Genomic DNA, 18,794 nt, shown 5'->3' with positions numbered 1-18,794 from the left:
CGACATCAAGCGGCGACAAACCCAGTCACCCCATCCGCGTCCCACAGGAAAAAAAACGTCCCAGACCAGATTACTTGTATTTTTTTTATAAAAATCATGTCCTGCTCCATGTGAAAACAACTCCCACTCCCGCCCTGCTCCCATCTATCTTTATCTGTTGTTGCCACATTTGGCTGGTGAATCACCGTTTTGCATAACAACTCGGCATCTGAACAACTTCAAACGCCACAGTGAGGAAGCCCTTTGAATTAGAGGTGAAATGTTTTCAGCAATCGAGAAGAGACCATTTGCATCGAATCATTTTTTTATGGATTGCATAACATGCGTGCGCATTTACACAACACACAATATAGGCTACATAGACAGTGTTCATTGATTTATTTATTTTTTGGTCATTGATTGGAATATTCTGTTGTTATGGGTTCCGTCTCTTTTGTGTACAGCATATACTTTAATATTTAATTCTCTACACATTTGTCTATGAGTTCCGTTTTTTAAGTCAACCGAGTAGAAAGAACTCCAATTCCCACTAGTCGTGGCGTTTACTTCCGTCCAAAACAAAAGCATTCATGTCCGCATATACTGTAACGTAAATCTTCAAAAGTCTATGTACTTCCGGTAAATATTATAAGATTATAACATTAAAAATTACATTAGCGTATGGTATTGCGTAGCTACAAGCAAGTCACAGTATTTCCGAGTTCTCGCGGGATATCACGTTTCCGGAAAGTACAAGCGAGCTCTATCCATGGTTCTGCTACTGTAAGTACAACCTGTGTTACCTGTAATAAGGGAAACATTTGACACCGACAGGTTACTGCATATACAATAACATTACGTTCATATGGAGCGTTTCTCTACCGATATGCGCCTGCAGTTCACCGTTTATTTATTTATTTATTGTACAAAAGTATTGGTTTGCGACGTAAAAAATACATTGACATATTTACGCGCGCATAAATATCATCTATGTCTTTTTTATCGTTATAAAGATGGCTGAGCAGAAAGAGCCCTGCACTGAGATCCGAGAACGACATACGCTGCTGCAGGTATCAAATTCACATGCACTTCAGTTGCTGGGTGTTCTGAGGTCTTTTCGGGAGCGAGGCCTTTTATTTGATTTCACCATAAAAGTCCAGGAGCACAGTTTCCCCTGCCATCGCTGTGTTCTTGCTGCATGCAGCGATTTCTTCAGGTCTTGATCTCTTTTTACCTGTACATTTGTCCTGAAAATTTAATGTACGATGCGGTTCTATCTGTCGTGTAACCTTTGTCTTTTTAGGGCCATGTTTGAGGCGGCTATGCGAGAATGTGATGATGGTTCAGTAACACTGTGTAACCAGTCTCTGGCTGTGGTGGACTCCTTCCTGGATTTTGCCTACTCTGGCGAGATTCTTATTACAGAAGGAAATGTAGACTCACTGTTTCAGCTCGCCTCCTTTTTGCAGGTAGAAACACACGTCTCTGCAGCCACAGATCACCTAATCCAGTTTCATTCCTCTCAAATGTGTATCTACAGCTCTGAAGACTAAGTGAACAATCCAATAACTATACTCGATAACATGACATAGTTGGTGTTGTTGTGTCGTCAGGTGTCAGTTCTGTTCAGAGCCTGCAGTGACTTCTTGTTAGGAATGATAGATCTTGGTAACTGCCTGTCACTGTTGGCCCTCGCTGAAGTGTATGGCTCAGACTCCCTCCTCCAAAGTGCCATGGACTTTGTGGTTCAAAACTTCCACGACCTTTCCAACACTCAAGACTTCCTGGACATGCAGGTGCCAGCTGATCATAAACCCACTCTCACCCTGACTTTTCCAGTACACCAAACTTGAGCGCTAATCATCACCCAATACTAATTGTACTCGACCCATCGAACCATGTACACCTTCCCTCAACCTTAGCTCAAACCCTAACACTAACACCTAACTCTGACTTTAACCAATTTATTCAATGATTTGCAGAGAATTCATGCACAAGTAAACAATTGCCATTCTAATGGAAGCTTCTAAAAACAGTTCTAATCATTATAGGTGAATGTGTTGGAGGAATGCCTCAGGTCAGATGCCCTCTGTGTGCCCAGTGAGGAGTCTGTGGTCATGTCACTTCTAAAATGGATCCACCGAGACATTCCGGGAAGACAGAAGCTGCTACCTGCATTGTTACCTCTGACGAGACTTCACCAGCTACCACAACACGCACTTGAGGTACCGGTTTTTATGTTTGTTGATGTTCTCCTTTCCGTTTAATGCTGCTCATGATGTCTTTTTGCCTCTCGCGGACAAATGCGTAGATTAAATTTATTCTCAATTTATTCTAAATTAAATATATCTTATTTTTCATCTATCCATCCATCTCACTTGCCAGCTCCATGGCCATTTCCTGCCTGGCAGAGTTCATGGTGTACTCAGTTATACCTGACACAAGCCAACTGGCATAATCGCATACAAAAAATGTGAATGGAATGTAAACGTTTCCTTCCCAAAATGTATTCTTTTCTTGTCTCTAAGACTCTTCATGACTCAGATCTGCTTAGCGGCAATCATTCCTGTATGGCTCTGATCTCAGCGGCTCAAAATAGACAGAGTCAGCACTGTGGCCTATTCACCGATGCCAGGCCTGCCACCACACAAAGCTACATTTACATCCACAAGACGGAGGAGAACGGAGAGATCCGACACTCTTTCTGCTACTGCCTGGAAACAGACCAGTGGAAGGAGCTTGGAATGGACCAGGGGGATGGAATGAGCACAGTGCCAGACCTGCCCGGCTCCCACCTGACAAGCTATGCTGAGAAGGTATGTGATGACTGGAATTGGAAATGCGCACCGCCACACTACAGAATTTAATTAAATACAATAATTAGTCTGCAGTACTTTTATCTGGAAAATATGTTGAGCACTGAGCAACAAAGGTGTTATTTTTAGCTGCAATTTATCTTCTTTTGACAGGGTTATAAACTGCACAGATACCGCAGACATGATGCATGGTCAAACTTCACAACTCACAGTAAACTAGCAAGCAGATGCATTTTGCTGGTAATTTCAAACTTGCCAGCTCCATGTTGCCTGGCAGAGTTCATGGTGTACTCAGCTATACTTGACACAAGCCAAGTGGCATAATGGCATACAAAAAAATGTGAGTGAAATGTAAATGTTTCCTTCCCTTCTTCTCTCTATTGCCCACAAGATGTTTATCACTGGAGGTTGCCGTGGAAACTGTTTCCGGACAGTACGAATCCACGTGGCAGAGCCTTTCCATGATGCTACCGATGAGGTTTGGTGCTTCTCCCCTGCAACTAGAACCTGCACACCGGCTCCAGCGATGCCCAGACCCCGAACCATGCACACAGCAGTGGTCTGTATGGACCGAGTTTATGTCATTGGGGGGCGGACGAAAGGATCCACAGGGGCTTCTCCCAGTCTACTAGAGGTGCTTTTACGTACTTTTTTATATGAGTGTGTCTAACTATGAGATCCATGTTAGAGCATTTGTTGGCAGTACAACACGTTATATGCTCAGGTGGAGTATTTTAACCCATTGGCCAAGAGCTGGTTTTCAGTCAGTCCACTGCCGACAGCAATCTTCTATCCTGAGGCCAGTGCTTGTGGCAGCATTATCTACACTTTGGGATCAGAGGTGGAGATAACAGACTCCTTCAATCCCTCACTGGACTGTTTCTTTAGCTATGATGCCCAACTGGACCAGTGGTGCCGCCTGGTGGCAGAATTTGGCCAGTTTTTCCACGCGACGCTAGTCAAGGCCGTGTCAATTAATAAAACACTGCACCTCTGTGACCTGTCCACTTACAAGGTAGGATTTACTGTGTTTGATGTAAGTTTTCTTTGATCACACATAACACATGTGTTTCGTCCTGCAGGTGTTCAGTTTCTGCCCTCAGACATGTGTGTGGAAGGGCGAGGGGTCATTTGAGTGTGCAGGGTTCAACGCTGGAGCAGTTGGTACAAGAGAGAAAATTTACATTTTAGGTGGAGACTATTCCCCTGATGAGATTACAGATGAAGTCCAGGTAAAATCGAGGATTGTTCATATGCAGATGGTCAAACTGGTCTCTGGTCGCATTTTCGTAAAGATATGAAATAGGGTTCAGGGGCCTTGTAAATGTGTCTGTTTTATGGGGATAGAGTGTATCCATTCACTATGAATGATTGTTGTTCTACATAGGTGTACCATAGTGACAGGAGTCAATGGGAGGAAGTGACGCCCATGCCCAGAGCCCTGACTGAATTCCACTGCCAGCTCATCAGCTTTAACAGGCACACAAACCCATGGAGGGACATAGAATGATGGACACAGGTGGCAAGCAGACTCTACAATCTTGTAAAAAGCATAGTGATCAATGATGTGGAAGCAAATTGTAACTAACTACCGGTAACTAACTCTCATTAACGCCACATCCACTCCCAAAGATCATCTTCCCACTTTACCATAAACAAACAATCATTCACACTTATGGACAAATTATTCTTCGGTGAACCAAAAATGCATATTTTTGGAATGTGAGCGCCATAATATCTGGGTAAAAAAAACAATACAAACAAGGAGAGAACATGCAAATTCCACATAGGACAGCTGGAGCCCGGATGTGAACCCCCAACCACGGAGGTGGAAAGCCAATATGCTTAATCACTCATCAACCAGGCTCTCATAGAAGACCTCATTGTATATAAATAAATCTGACCCAAATGTAAAATGAGAAAGTGATACAATGGAATAAATCTGTGATGTTTTATCCTGTGTGCCCCGCAAGTGCTCTTGGAAAGTTTCTTCTAACTGCAATTTTTCCTCACATAATCATCAAAATAGCAATAGATGGACCACCTTTTTAATATGGCATTTTATTTTTTTAAGTTTCACAGTGCCTGGAAGGAATACTTCTTTGTGCAAAAGTGCTGGAGTCAATCAAATAGATCATTTATTCTGCAAGAAGTCAGCAATAATTTACAAGTTGGATTCTTTTTGTAATCTGACGCACAAATCACTGAAAATAAAACTGAATGGCAAACAGATTCAGACATAAAAGCATGTGTGAGTGTATAAAGTGACATCTGGTCATTGATGACATTACATTGTTTGCAAACAGACACTGCAGTGATTTGCACACTGTAAAAGAAGAACACCAGATGCCTGTTTGGTTTCTGGATTTTTGTTAACCTTCCCCTTTGTTTAATCACCTTTTGGGTTTTCATACCTGAGAAAGGTATCTTACAAACTCTGAAGGCATCTTACAATCGCAGAATAGTTTATCTTTGATATGGTAACTGCATCAAAATCACAGCGTTTCCACAGATGAAAACACGACATCTGAAATTTGATCTAAAATAGTAGCAGACACCATGCAGATTCCATCAAATGTCTCCCATCTCCTTCGGCAGGGGATGGGAGGAATGCTTAGCCTCCACATTGTTAGTCCTGATATGTTTTTACCAGCAGCCACATCAAGAGAACGGTGATTAAGACGATCATGAAGTTGAGGAAGAGTTCCTGCGCCGAGCGATCCATGGCAGCTCCCTAAACAGGCAGGGTAGGAGACAGTGTCGAGGAGGCAGCAGCTGGTGAAGGAGGTACTCGGAGCTGGGATGGCAAGAAGGAAGTTTTGGAGGTGAAGTTTTGCCGTCCAATGCCAAACCTGAGAGAAGCAAAGGAACACATTTGCATGGAAAGTATAATGCAAGGCAAGCTTTAGTTATTCAGTGCATTTCATACACACAGTAACTCAATTTACATAAGAAAGAGTACTCTATGTAAAAGCATTTACAAACAACAGAACTATCGGCATCTAAAAACAACGTACAGGAATCAAAGGTACAGTTGCTTCTTATAAGAGTATGCAAGAGTGCCATGTCTATATACTGTAGACTATCATAAATCATGGTCGCCAACTTATCACGTTTAACAAATCCAGATAAAATGTACTTGACATCACAAGAAAAAAAAAATCAACATATTTTCAGTTTCTTCAGTCCTCAAGTGGATCATTACCTTATCTCTCTTTGATCTCACTCAACAGGGAGTTATGTGCTCCAGTAGAGTGTTTGCTTGTCTTGATTTCCAAAAATGCTGCTGGTCTACAGTATGGAAATGTCTACCTGGCCAATTTTCTTCTCTCTGTGTCTATCTTCAGCTTTCTGACCTCGCCGGGGGCCGGGCCTACCCCTAAAGTAGTCAACCTCGGTGGACCGCCCATGGTTCGCATGCAAACAAAATGATGTCACCCGCACTTTTAAGCGAGCATCCAATCAAGTGTTTTATTCACCACAATCTGGTCCACTAGAGTCTCTCCTACCCATAACCATATGAGAGCCTCACTCTCTCTCTCTGTCTGAGTTATTTATAACACGTTATTGCAGATATGAGGTGGATTACAATTGCTCCAAATACAATGCATGCATCGTCTCATGGATAGAAGAATGTGTAACAGTATCGGTGTGTGTGTGTGTGTGTGTGGGGGGGGGGGGGCGCGGATCCACAAGATGAATAATGCAGTCAGCTATTCAAAATGTAACATTGGAGGCTAGGATGCAAGTCCAAGTGAAGCTACTGTTCGTCACGATGACAAGATGACCACACTTTCACTCCACAGTGTTGTTCTTATAATGCTGGAACTGCAATATGAAATGTGAACAGTGCACAAAACGGTTCAAACATACATGGTCATAAAAAATATATTTGGGTGTTCTTTCCATAATAACGGTAAGTCAGAGAATTTTGAAACAATAAGGAAACCAAAGTAATTGAGCCCTGCAAATTACTTTTGTGTTTTGAGTACCTCCTCGATTCTTTTTGCCTTGAACTTGTCGTTATCAACATGGTTAAAACATGTTCCGTTGTATTTCACTAACAGCTGTCCATTGTCCTAGTTTAGTTGTTGTAGATATCGATAAACGGTCATTAAACAGTTTCATTTGAACTGACATCAGAACCTGATTATGTTGTCGAACAACTCTCTAGATATCAACATTGCTGACATCAGGCCAAATGCAGAATAGGCACTTTTCAGGAGACCGTTTGAGGAAAGAGTTTGGTCAACGGTAAAAATACATCGTCATCTAGAGCAAGCTATTTTCACCATTTTAGATTGGTCAATATTTTGTAAGCATGGACTGAACAATCATATAGCTTTTTGAAAAACGTAACGGTCAGTGTATATGCAATGGTCAAACAATTGTTCTGTCTGAGATATTTGAGCATTTGGGTCTATGATAGATCTTTATTTCTCCTCTTCTGTGCCATGGTGATCCCAAGACCGTCTGACCGTCAGCCAGCAATCCTCCGTGCTCATCTCACACTTGACAGCTGCTAAGATTGGCATTATCTCCAAACTGGTGCTAAACCCCATGACACACACACCTTCTGTGCACACGCCGGGGTCACGGTAGGACAAAGTGTGTTTGAGTAGGCCTATCTCGAACCTTTCCATCACAGGGCATTCCCGAGAGATCGCGCGGATCAAAATGGCTGCCATAAGTGTCATTCTATCGCCCACAATTCAGCCAATGTTGGACAAGTAGCTGTTTGAATCAGGGATTCCCATTGTTATGAGATCCGGTGCGGCTGTGGTTGGATATAAAAGGGGCTGAAGTGTGCAGACAGGATCGACCACAGAGCAACTTGACAACTGTGTATGTCTGCGTGTGTGTTCGATAAAAAAGTGCAGGCAGGGTTACCTTCTGAAACAGAAGAGACAGAAGTGTCATCGTCACCTCAGAGACACCATTCCATATGTTCTGGGACATGCTGTATAAGTACATGTCTGACAAATACGTGCATGTACAGTATTTCATATGTTTATACGAGACACAACATACACAGCAAACGGCTTCAAGAATTAACATTAAAATCATCAAAAAAATGAATTAAAACAGAAGAGAAAGAAATGAGGGAAAAAAGCTGAACTGGCTCTTGTCAAGAAAAGAGCTGAACTGTAAAAGCATTCCAAAATTTCCATTGTTCCTTTATTTTTTTTTATTTTAAAAATTATCTGGAATTTTGTAACATACAATTCAATACATCTTTATTTATATGGCGCCTTCACAACAGCTCAAGCTGTAACAAAGCATTTTACAAAACAGTTCACATAAAATTACATAATAATCATGTAGGCATAACATATTTAAATATAGAAGCTGATTCTCTAAGCAGCAAAAGTATTTATTGCTGTACAAGAGGGAGTTGTTGAGTTTGCTACAGTACACAGATATTAATGACTACTGAATACATAGTTTACTCATCTAAACATAAAGTGAATGGGAAAGACACATGGGGGAAAAAACACACCCATGATTTGATTACAGAAATACATCACTGAATGTTTGCTGTTATTTCCGTGTGTGCTAATTACACCTGAATGTAGACCAATGCATTTTGAGCAATGAAAATTTTAATGAGCCTTCAGCTGCCCACCTTTGAAGGGTCTTAAATGTTTTGACAGAGGCACCTGTGACTGGACAAGAGACAGGAATTTACCCAGCGAAAGGCCAAGCTGACAACAACCATGTACATTTAACAAAGAAAAAAACCCTCTCGTTTGTATCACATTATATTCCCAAATTGTTTGTTTTTTTGTCTTTGCTGACTCCTGGTCGATACATTTCTACTCCTTTACTTAACATTCATGACAGTTAAAAAAAATAAATCTTTCCTATTTAAAGTGTATTTTAACTTGGGATTGTTTTCAAATTGAATTTCAAGTTATTTTTACCAGCACCAAGTTTTACGACTGCAATCCGCCCTAGCCAATACTGCCTTTGAGATCCACTGCTTTAATAACATTCATACTTTCATAAAGCACCTTAAACAAAGTTGTCATCTGATTTTGCTTTGTACAAAAATGAACCCAGCCGCTTTAGATTGATTTCATCTCATTTATCTTGCTGTTTCATCACCTCTTTTTTTTTTTTAACGATTCATCTTCCTCCAAATACAGTACAAGTTTGTCAGTTAACATCCAATCTCTTTGGACTAGTAAAGAACCGCTATTTTAAAAACGCAGATCTGGTTTCTCCATATACTCATACTCATATCCATCCTGCAGTCCCCAGCTAATTAGAATACAAAGATGCCTTTGGCAAGGGTTTGGTGACTGGCTCCCAGCCTCGCATTTCAAAGAGTGATTGCATGCCTCAGTGTAGACAAATCGTCTCACTAAAGTTCTCAATGTTTCCCTCCTCAGTTTTTGTGTTGAAGGTCAAAGAATTGTTTGAGACTCAACTATAAAGCAAATATGAGCATGGGGACCTTAACATAACATTTCAAAAAGTTTCTGAACACATTTAGACAACAGAACATACAGTGCAATCACCAAAATGAATACAATGTGGAATTCAACACAACTATCTGGGAAAATATGCTTTGAAGGCTCATAAAAAAATGATGTCAACAAATCTTTTGAGACATGGTGTTATCACATTTGAGGAAGACCGCGATTCAAGTCTAGGTACTTTTCTACTTGCTGCACTCACTCAACAATATGTCGACAATGATAGAAGAATAAAAACAGAATGTCCAACATAGAGTGAGCTCGGTGTATCAAATGCAACTTTCATTCTCCCTCCTGCTCCACAATCAGCATAATTGGCAGATGTCATTAAATTGTGAATGTTTTTTGTTTATGATGATGATGAATATGATGATAATGATGATAATGATGATGATGATTGTCTCCCAGTTAATAGTGATTAACTTATTTTACACTTATATTACAGTTTAAAATGTTAGAATGATACATTATATGTAAGGGTTTTACAGCATCGCAGAACAGACTGTATAGTCGACTTTGAAAGTTTGACTTTAGTTTGACCCTGCTACCCAGTGGCCTTACTGCATATTGTTGTATTTTTGATGTAGAAACAGATCATTCTCTGTTCATAAAAACGAGATAGTTTCAAAGGCTTTAAAAATAGATGCAGCTGAGTGTCGTTATTATGTAGGGAGGCGCAGTCATGCGCTTCCCCTTCTGACCAGCTGTTGTTTTGTAGACTAAACTGACGGCACAGGCCTCCCGTTGGCAAACCCAGCCTGGTGCTGCAATTACAGTACTTAGATGACTAAAGACAGGTGATTCCTACATCACACACACACACACACACACACACACACACACACACACGCACACACACACACACACACACACACACACACACACACACTCACACACTTCTAAAGCATGTTATTGCCTCAAGGACTCACATCCACAATGGTTTGTGTAAACCAGCAAACACAAAGAGTTACAGAAACAGATTCATAAGTGGAGACAAGCTAAGCTGGAATTCAGACCCACCACAGACATGCACCCATTTATCACCGAAACAATTCAAGGGCCTGCTAAACTGTTAATGGCTTCTTTGGCAAAGGCTCCAGGCCAGGAGAGTCACTCTATAGAGTTACATTTTATCCAACAGTATCAAGTTAGCGATGACGAGAGAATGATCCCTAGAGCATTTTTGCCAATCTTTTGAAGGAAGATTAAGGAGGCATTAAGTATGGCATTGCCACCATAGTTGGGGCCACAAGTGAAAGCAGGTTTGCACACATTGTGTACCTCTACTTTGTTTTGTTAACAGTACGGTTGAAGCCTCTGTGTACACTGATCAACCACTTGCTCAACGTATTTAGAACTGCACTGCAGCTTCTGGATTCATATAGACAATAATGCTGAGCTTCGAATGATCCATCAATCAATTTTCTTTCAAACTCATTCTCATTGGGGTTCCAGGTACACTGAACCTGATATGCCAATTTATTTTGGGCAAAAGGCGGGGTAGACCCGATGGAAATTTACTCTTCAATGAACCTAAGATGCATGTTTTTGGAAAGTAGGTGGAAACATGCACAGAAAGCCCCTGAAAGCACAGTGAGAACATGCAAAATCCATACAGCAAGGCCAGTGCCTACATTCAAATCCCCAACCTTTGAACTGTGAGGCGGATGTGCCAAACAACCACACATTATAAATGAATGAACAAGACTCATATTTATTTATGATGTTGCCCTGAGATTATTAAAAAGGCGCCATGAGATTATATTTACACAGATGGAATAAATCCTTCATGTGAGGGGAAGCGGTTCAGATAACGGATGGCTGTAGAGACAGAGTACACCCTGGACTTTTTGCCAGGTAATTGCAAGTCACATATAGTGTAGGCCAGGGGTCACCGACCTGTTAACTGAGAGCAACTTGGGTACTGATTAATGTGAAGGGCAACCAGTTTTATCAACACGTCTGAAATAACACAGTTGCTCAAGTTACTTTTCCGTAATGTTGCTATTACGTGTCATCCTTGATAAAAATAAAGACAAAAATCATGATTCATGAATACTTTTCACAATCATTAGGAAGTAGGTCAGTATTAACATGTAACACTTGAAATGAATAAATCAACATCAGCCAATTGTTCATATTCTCAGATGACCACTTCTACAATCTTCATAAAAAAAATCACTGTCCCATCGCCGGTGAACCCTTTTTAGAAGGCGTGGTCCACGGGCACCACTTTGGTGACCCCTGCTGTAGACAAACTGCATTCCATTTCACACCCACGTTGACGCCAATCGAAAAGAGTCCTCGGAGACTCTAACATGCATTTTTGGGGGGGATGTTGGATGAAGTTCGGAGTTTTGATTCAAACACGAACCTGGTGTGAAGCAGATATGTTAATATAATAATAGATATGCGTGAGAACCTGTAACCATTGTGAATAGCATAGCCACTTTATGTATGCATACGATGCATATATGCAAGTTATATTTATACTGTGAACAGTTCTTTTTCTGAAACATTTCTTTATTTGGTGCATGCAACACAGTTTTTTTTAATTATTTACCCCCCCCCCATCCTTCGCCCCCCATTTAGCTGCTGTATACTGAAAATTCACCATGCTGCCCCTTATACGGTACAGATTAAAATTCTTATTATTATTTATAGTAGCAGTAGTACAGTATGACGTTTTTCTGGTTCAAATTCTGCAATCCGAACTCACTCCAGGAACCTCTAGTCCCGCTTCGATGTTTCTCCCGGACAAATCTAAATAGACGTTCAATGGAGATAATTGTGGAAAAAAACACGAAGGTCTGCCGAATGGGTAAACTTGACAAGAAACTTCTCCGTAAACAGATTAAATCCAGTCACACTTTGCTGAAACACGAAGGAATCAGTACTCGGTCGGAACCCACGAAGGTAACGCGTAAAATTATTGTTATTCTTGTTACTGTTACTATTCATCACAAGAAGTGGAAGCTATCGTTTTTGGGGGGTCGCATTCAAATAGATTTTTCCGTGAATGAAAAAAAAAACAATGTTTAATTTGTTACGTACGTATTAGTGTTTATGTGTAAATATTTTTGTATGATGTATAGATGTATGTCTTATGTGCTGTATATTTTGCCAACGAGGAAAAATAATCCAGTTTGTTTTTACGATTATTTGGTCATGGTTTTTAATGATTTTTAAAATCTGTAACACGAAGCACCTCAGAGAAGCTAATAAATTGAATACAGCGTCATCTGTGTTGTCTTCTGGCTGTGTGGGAAATATTAGGATGACTTCTGTACAGTATGATGTTATTGTTTCAAACATTGCAATAAAATGTATCCGTGTGTGTGCTCTGCAGAGTTTGGTAATAGCTAATGGTGGCCTCGGGAATGGTGTCACGAGGGAGGAGCTGGCTGCTCTGCTCAAAGAGATGGGAGAGGTGGAAAGCCTCGTCATGCCCCCTCACAAGCCCTATGCTTTTGTCACATATGGGTAAGATTGATAATAGACCCAAAGTTTGAACCTATTTGCCATCTTAAATGCTTGCTCTTCATGCAGATCTGAGGAGAATGCCCGGAAAGCTCACATCCACCTGAACGGTCAAACACTTCGGTGTGGAGCACAGAATAGTGTGACTCTCTACCTCAGCTTTGTTGGCTCAGGTACTGCAGTATTTTTGCCATCTGACTAGGTTTTAGGATGTGAGGGTTGAGATGATTTGAATTGTATTGTGCACAAAACGAAGCTAAATTGGCAATGATTGTTGGAAACATTCTTGTCTGCTTCCGTGTTACTGCCGTCTTTGTCTGTCATTCCAATCGATGTTTCTGTGTATGTTTACAGTTCCGTGTGAGCAACAGGCTTGTGTGACTTTGCCAGTTGGACTAGTGTTGGTTGAGGATTTTGTTTCTCCAGAGGAAGAAGCTTTACTGCTTGCTGCCATTGACTGGTCATCCACTAGTGATGCTGTCACTGGTAAGGAGGAGCCATGTGATGTGTAAAAGTGACTAAAGCTTACATATTAAGAAGGTTGAGTTTGTGAATTTTGACATCAACCTCAATGTTAATCCAAAACGAAGCTTTCAAAGTGTCAACACAGTATATTCCTTGGTGCTTGTTTACTTTCAAACAAGGATTCACTTCTGAAATAATTTCTGGAGAATCCAATTTGTTCCAGAACCAAATCTTTATGAACTGGACAGGCAATGTTTGAAGTCACTTTTGGCCAGAGGCGGGGTGCACCCCGAACTGGAATATTTTCCATCTCGTGCTGTTTTATAGTTATTATGATTATTCAGTTCTGAAGTGTAATAGGTGTGTTAATATAAACATGTTACAAAATAAATTAATTTATGTATTTATGGTTATAGTCACATTTTTACTTTTTGAAGCAGGGTGATGGTTTAAATTTTGGGGAAGCAAAGTATCTTGTAATTTAACTGCATTTATTACGACATACTGTATGTACATTTTTTTACTGATTTGCCAACTCAAATCTAACGCTGTATTGCTGTAGCACAAAGAGCTCTGAAGCACAGAAGAGTCAAACATTTCGGCTTTGAATTTCGCTATGACAATAACAATGTGGACAAAGACAAGCCATTACCTGAAGGTAAGATAAGTTGTATTTAACTATAAGTGTAATTTGAATTTGTGACTATGTTCACACCCCTTCACCTCTATAATTAATGGAAAAATGAATTCTGAATGTGTGTGTGTGTGTGTGTCTAGGTCTTCCTGAAGAGTGTCAGCCTGTACTGGAAAGAATTATGGCGAATGGACATACAAAGTTCATGCCCGACCAGCTGACTGTTAACCAATATGAGTCTGGACAGGGTTTGTTAATGCTTTTATACACGTTTTACAGCATCATAGCCACATGTACGCTTGTACGTCAACGAATAGACCCATTAAGGAAAAGAAATGCCATTGTAATATGAAAAAGGTGCAGCTAAAGTATTAGAAGGTATATTAGTCACACATGTAAAGGTGTTTATCAGTAATAGGCGATTTGTAGGGTTTTTTTGTTTCCTGTCTATGTTTTTAATTTATTCTTTTATTGGGTTTTTTTGGTATTAATTATTTTTGCTCAATATACAGCGGTGGTTGTCTTAAATTGCTCTAGAAATACTGTAGTTGAGTTGAAGTGAAATGTTTTATTCTTACCACAAGGTGGCAGCATAACCGTTGCATACGTGGAGGAAGTTTGTTTTCTCTTCGTTCTTTCGTAGAAAGTTAGACTCTGTGCAAACATGGGATATTTGAAAAAAAGGATTCAGCTCACAAGGAAACTTTGGTTTTCAATATGTACATGAAGTAGCATTTAAAAACAGGGTGATTTGTCACATTTGTAGGTATCCCTCCTCACGTGGATACCCACTCTGCCTTTGAGGACACCATCCTTTCACTAAGCCTGGGGGCGAAGGTATTCAGTTACTTTTACTAACCTCTCTCGTCAATGAAGTTACCAAATATTTGCAAAGACGTATGATGCAGTCCAGTCTTAGACAGCACATTGAAGGAGACAGTCTGCAAAATTTACTTTTTAATTGTGCCAGGGTGCTGACAGGTAGGAAGATGCCGAGTCAAAAGAAGAGGTCACAGTAACGGCCTGGCTCAAGTCATCCATCTAATTATTTGTGCCAAAGAGGCCTAATCTTACATACACTTGAAAATTGTTTCATCTCCCGGTAATTTTCAATCTTACTGTGAATGTGCTAGTGTGCACATGTGTGTGTATGTGCTTGTGTGTGAGCGACTTTGTAGGAAAGCGTCTTCAGCTGTTGTTTCATGGAGCAGTCTGATTCATTTGCTGGTGTTCCATTAACACATCTCCTCGTGCACCCATACGCACTGGTGCTGTCTTCACAAAAAAACAATTTACCTGCTGTCAGAAGTTGTGCAGGATGCAGGTGGAAATGGTGTCGGTGTAATTTCCCTCAAGAGTTCACGCTGTTCAGCTCTGGAAAGGAAAGGAAACATTAGGATTCAACACTGACTCTCATGTTGATGCTTCTGTTCAATGTTCATGGAAGTGAGCACTCCTGTGCCTCTCCTTTTGTCAGTGATAATTTGGGGTACGGAATTGGTATCAGAGCAGTCCATCCTGATCAACAGGATGTTACTTAGTCCCATTGAGGTGACCGAACAAAATGTTTCGGCTCATTTTCTTTTGTTTACAGACATGCAGTAACAACATCCTGAGCTGTCTTATTGTTATCGGTAGTGATCTTTTATGGAGTCTGTGTCTCCCCTGACAGACTTTGATGGAGTTTCGCCATCCCGACGGCCGTGTAGTAAGTGTTGCTTTGCCAGCACGAAGCCTCTTGGTCATGCAAGGAGAGAGCCGTTACCTCTGGACACACGGGTGAGTTCACTGCAAGGCAGCCATTTTCACTGGTAAGATTTAATTGGTCATAAACATCTTGTCGATTTCTCAGAGGGCAGAATGTGCTTCTCCCATTGCCATTATGTGGAAAGAAAGAAAATACAGGATGCACACTAACCTGCATGATGTTTTTTAAAAAAACAGAATCACTCCTCGTAAATTTGACATGGTGCCCGCCTGCGACCCCCAATGCTCACTTTCTACAACATGTAACCTGAGTGCCGGCAACCAACTCACCTTGACCAAAAGACTCACTCGAACGTCTTTCACTTTCCGCAAGATTAGACATGAACCTTGCTGCTGTGGTGAGCCCCATTCAAGTGCACAACGACATGATACTTTTCTAAATATCCCACATCTGCTGTACAGTAATATTAGTACAAAAGATAGTCTCTTGTCTATTGTTCAATGTAAAATTTTAATTTCCTGATTGTTTTGTTATCCATTACTTGAATTGCAGAAAATGTTCTGAAACAAGATGCACTGCCACACATCCTAATGTACAGTATCAAGCATACATTTCTAGTGGATGATACATTACAAAGAGTGCAAAGTAAAATAGATGAAAGACAGATGGCAAAAATGAATAAACACTGTTGTTTTCCAATTTGCTTTTCTCAAATCTGATTTTTTTTCTTCTCTTGCCACATATTCCAGCTTCCCCCTCCGCATGTGATAGTCAAGTAGCTTCCTCTCCACCATCTCCCCCTATACTTCCTCGAGGCCATGGTGATGCAGCCCGTCTGGAGGAGGAGTACGTTCACCGGGTTTACGACACAATCGCCCCCCACTTCAGCAGCACAAGACACTCCCCTTGGCCACGTGTGTGCCACTTCCTGTCCTCGCTCTCTCCTGGAAATGTGTTGGCCGATGTTGGCTGTGGAAATGGAAAGTATTTGGGGGTCAACCCAGAGGTCATTAGTGTGAGTTATTTGTCGTACTATTGTGATCTTATTCTTTGTCTTGTGTGACCATATTGTCACATTTTTGATCTCGTTAATAGTTAATGGATGCATGCACAGCCGAGAATTTTTTTTTTTATATGAGACAAATCCTCATCTGCATTGGCAAATTAAATCTGTTGAACATCCAGATGTTGCATGTTTTTATTTTTTAAGTACCGGTTGTAGTTAACCTTTGTGCTGAGTGTTTATCAGGTCCCCTATAAAGTTCTGAGGTTTGGTGTTCACATTTTGGCCCTCCTATGTGGATCTTGCATGTTCTTCCTGTGCTTGTGACAGTTTTCCAGCTTCTTTCCAAATTCTAAAAACATGCATTATTGGTTCATTGAAAAATAAAAATCGCCCATTCGGTGGGAATGTGTGTGAGCGTGACTAGCTAACGATAATGTTAAAAAAATGTGACTTTCGCAGTTTTTGAAACTTTTTTTTTTAAACAGAGATCATAAGAGTATTATGTGTTTGTCTTTCATATACCAGGTGGGCTGCGACCGGAGCAGAGCGCTCGTCCAAATCTGTGCTGAGCGAGGTTTCCAAGCATTTGTTTCCGATGCCCTCTGTGTCCCACTTCGAACAGCTACTTGTGACGCCTGTATCTCTATTGCCGTCATACACCACTTTTCCACACGAGTATGTATAGTAAAAAGCACACACATTTACACTAAAAAGAAGATGGTAATAGTGACATATACCATCTGAACAAAATGTATTGCCAAATTGTGGACAATTCTATACTTTCAAGTTTTGGGGCTAGTTTGGGGAAAGGTTTTAGCAAGACCATGTCGCAGTTCCACAAGTTAGGTCCAAATGCATGCTTTTTGGAGGAGGAGTTTGGTGTCACACAACTTGACTGCTCTTATCCAGTATTAATGACCCGTGACTCCTTATTTTTTCACTTTGTTTTCATTCACTTCCTGTCGGTGTGAAGAAGTGAATCTTTGTTCGGATAGTATGCTTACCGGTACATTGCCAGGTTCTGTTTTCCATGCCCTTTTTGTAAAATAAGATAGGTTAACTGTTGCATTTAGATCAAACCAACCATTATTTAATGTAGTCTGAGCCTGATCCTGATCGAGTAGTCTTAACTCTGATCGAGAACACACGGCTAGTCATTTCATTGGAAATAAAGACAAAAGATTCAATTGTTCTTATACCCCAAGGGCCTGTTTTTCTTGAATGTTCCTAAAAAAATGTTTCTGAATTATTTTGTCATAGGAGCGTCGCTTGGCAGCTGTGAAGGAGTTGGTGAGACTTTTGAAACCTGGGGGTCATGCTCTCATCTACGTCTGGGCTTTTGAGCAAGAGTACAAGCAGCAGAAGTCCAAGTATCTCAAAGACCACAACCCGAGAAACAACACAGCCAAGGACAACCCTGAGCCTCACGGAAAATCCAGTGTCTTTGCCGGAAGCAACCCTGAAGATAACAAGAAAAGGCCTTCCGATAATTGCAAAGTGACTGATGACAAACTTAGTGTTCATATTAATCGCACAGCCTTCAACTCTCGGGACCTTCTTGTTCCATGGCATCTGAAAGAGGGGAAAGGAGAAAAAAGAAAGGAGGGTGACTCAGGAGAGGGTGTCTTCCACCGTTATTACCACGTGTTCCAGCAGGGAGAGCTGGAACAACTGTGTGTGGAGGTGGAGGGAGTCAAAGTGCAGACTAGCTACTATGACCAGGGTAACTGGTGTGTTATTTTAGAGAAGGACTCCAGAGGTTGAAGCCCATTCAAGGATCAAAATTTGTGGAAAAGAATGCAATATAAGCTAAGGTGCAATAAAAGATTGCAACAGTGAACAACACTCACAGTGCAGAACTCTGCAGTAGTTAAAATGTTAACAAAAGTGGAAATAAAATTTGTGGCGTACCATTTCGGATTGGATTGGATAAGCTTTATTGTCAAATGTACTGTATATGTTACATACAGCACAGATGAAATTTCTTCCCTCTCAACATAAAACGAGGAGCCGCAGCGGGTGTCCTTTTTATTTTATTTTTTACTGTTTGATTATGAGGCATAACTCACCTGTATTTATAGAGCATGTGACCTTATCCTTTTGAGGTAATTATAATAAATGTAGGATGTTACAAGAACGCTTGACAGTAAAAACCTCAAGCCAATGCTTCACTATTGTTATCAGTGAAATTGATTGATATTTTGTCCTATGCTAAAGCATTCTG

The 18,794-nt window shown here is 40.7% G+C and overlaps 4 protein-coding genes across 9 annotated transcripts in view; 2 read left to right on the top strand and 2 right to left on the bottom strand.

The window, feature by feature from the left end:
- aasdhppt (aminoadipate-semialdehyde dehydrogenase-phosphopantetheinyl transferase) overlaps positions 1-18,794 on the bottom strand; it is a 131,828-nt gene that overhangs the window by 48,191 nt on the left and 64,843 nt on the right. The window lies entirely within an intron of this gene.
- On the top strand, positions 546-4,750 carry kbtbd3 (kelch repeat and BTB (POZ) domain containing 3). Of its 4 annotated transcripts, none has more exons than XM_052077772.1 (10): positions 546-762; positions 993-1,195; positions 1,283-1,448; positions 1,593-1,775; positions 2,031-2,204; positions 2,508-2,795; positions 3,187-3,429; positions 3,520-3,810; positions 3,878-4,027; positions 4,183-4,750. In XM_052077772.1, exons 1-10 carry the CDS (start codon positions 661-663, stop codon positions 4,303-4,305), a joined length of 1,923 nt encoding a protein of 640 aa, XP_051933732.1. In that variant the 5' UTR covers positions 546-660; the 3' UTR covers positions 4,306-4,750. The 4 variants fall into 4 exon arrangements, with proteins under 4 accessions (XP_051933732.1, XP_051933734.1, XP_051933735.1 ...); XM_052077773.1 differs by having other exon boundaries at positions 606-762; positions 993-1,049; XM_052077774.1 differs by lacking the exon at positions 4,183-4,750 and having other exon boundaries at positions 3,520-4,021.
- LOC127608635 (sarcolipin) lies at positions 4,912-6,261 on the bottom strand. Of its 2 annotated transcripts, none has more exons than XM_052077831.1 (2): positions 6,001-6,261; positions 4,912-5,592 (listed from the first exon to the last, which is right to left on the bottom strand). In XM_052077831.1, the coding sequence occupies exon 2, from the start codon at positions 5,518-5,520 to the stop codon at positions 5,425-5,427; it is 96 nt and encodes a 31-aa protein (XP_051933791.1). In that variant the 5' UTR covers positions 5,521-5,592; positions 6,001-6,261; the 3' UTR covers positions 4,912-5,424. The 2 variants fall into 2 exon arrangements, with proteins under 2 accessions (XP_051933791.1, XP_051933790.1); XM_052077830.1 differs by having other exon boundaries at positions 4,912-5,647; positions 6,001-6,224.
- On the top strand, positions 12,025-18,734 carry alkbh8 (alkB homolog 8, tRNA methyltransferase). Of its 2 annotated transcripts, XM_052077770.1 has the most exons (12): positions 12,025-12,193; positions 12,627-12,760; positions 12,827-12,930; positions 13,112-13,243; positions 13,785-13,880; positions 14,000-14,104; positions 14,623-14,693; positions 15,529-15,635; positions 15,801-15,961; positions 16,314-16,579; positions 17,096-17,245; positions 17,831-18,734. In XM_052077770.1, exons 1-12 carry the CDS (start codon positions 12,056-12,058, stop codon positions 18,332-18,334), a joined length of 1,968 nt encoding a protein of 655 aa, XP_051933730.1. In that variant the 5' UTR covers positions 12,025-12,055; the 3' UTR covers positions 18,335-18,734. The 2 variants fall into 2 exon arrangements, with proteins under 2 accessions (XP_051933730.1, XP_051933731.1); XM_052077771.1 differs by lacking the exon at positions 13,785-13,880.

Source organism: Hippocampus zosterae, chromosome 10, assembly GCF_025434085.1.
Source record: "Hippocampus zosterae strain Florida chromosome 10, ASM2543408v3, whole genome shotgun sequence".
Classification (NCBI taxonomy): domain Eukaryota; kingdom Metazoa; phylum Chordata; class Actinopteri; order Syngnathiformes; family Syngnathidae; genus Hippocampus; species Hippocampus zosterae.
This window is presented reverse-complemented; position numbering and strand designations above follow the sequence as displayed.

Bases quoted from the DNA above. Each gene is read 5' to 3' on its own strand.
- kbtbd3 (XM_052077772.1), top strand. From the start codon at position 661: ATGGTATTGCGTAGCTACAAGCAAGTCACAGTATTTCCGAGTTCTCGC. The intron at 1,196-1,282 runs GTCTTGATCTCT...TTGTCTTTTTAG, and splicing joins GCATGCAGCGATTTCTTCAG to GGCCATGTTTGAGGCGGCTA. The intron at 1,776-2,030 runs GTGCCAGCTGAT...TAATCATTATAG, and splicing joins AAGACTTCCTGGACATGCAG to GTGAATGTGTTGGAGGAATG.
- LOC127608635 (XM_052077831.1), bottom strand. From the start codon at position 5,520: ATGGATCGCTCGGCGCAGGAACTCTTCCTCAACTTCATGATCGTCTTA.
- alkbh8 (XM_052077770.1), top strand. From the start codon at position 12,056: ATGGAGATAATTGTGGAAAAAAACACGAAGGTCTGCCGAATGGGTAAA. The intron at 12,761-12,826 runs GTAAGATTGATA...CTCTTCATGCAG, and splicing joins TATGCTTTTGTCACATATGG to ATCTGAGGAGAATGCCCGGA. The intron at 15,636-15,800 runs GTGAGTTCACTG...TTAAAAAAACAG, and splicing joins CGTTACCTCTGGACACACGG to AATCACTCCTCGTAAATTTG.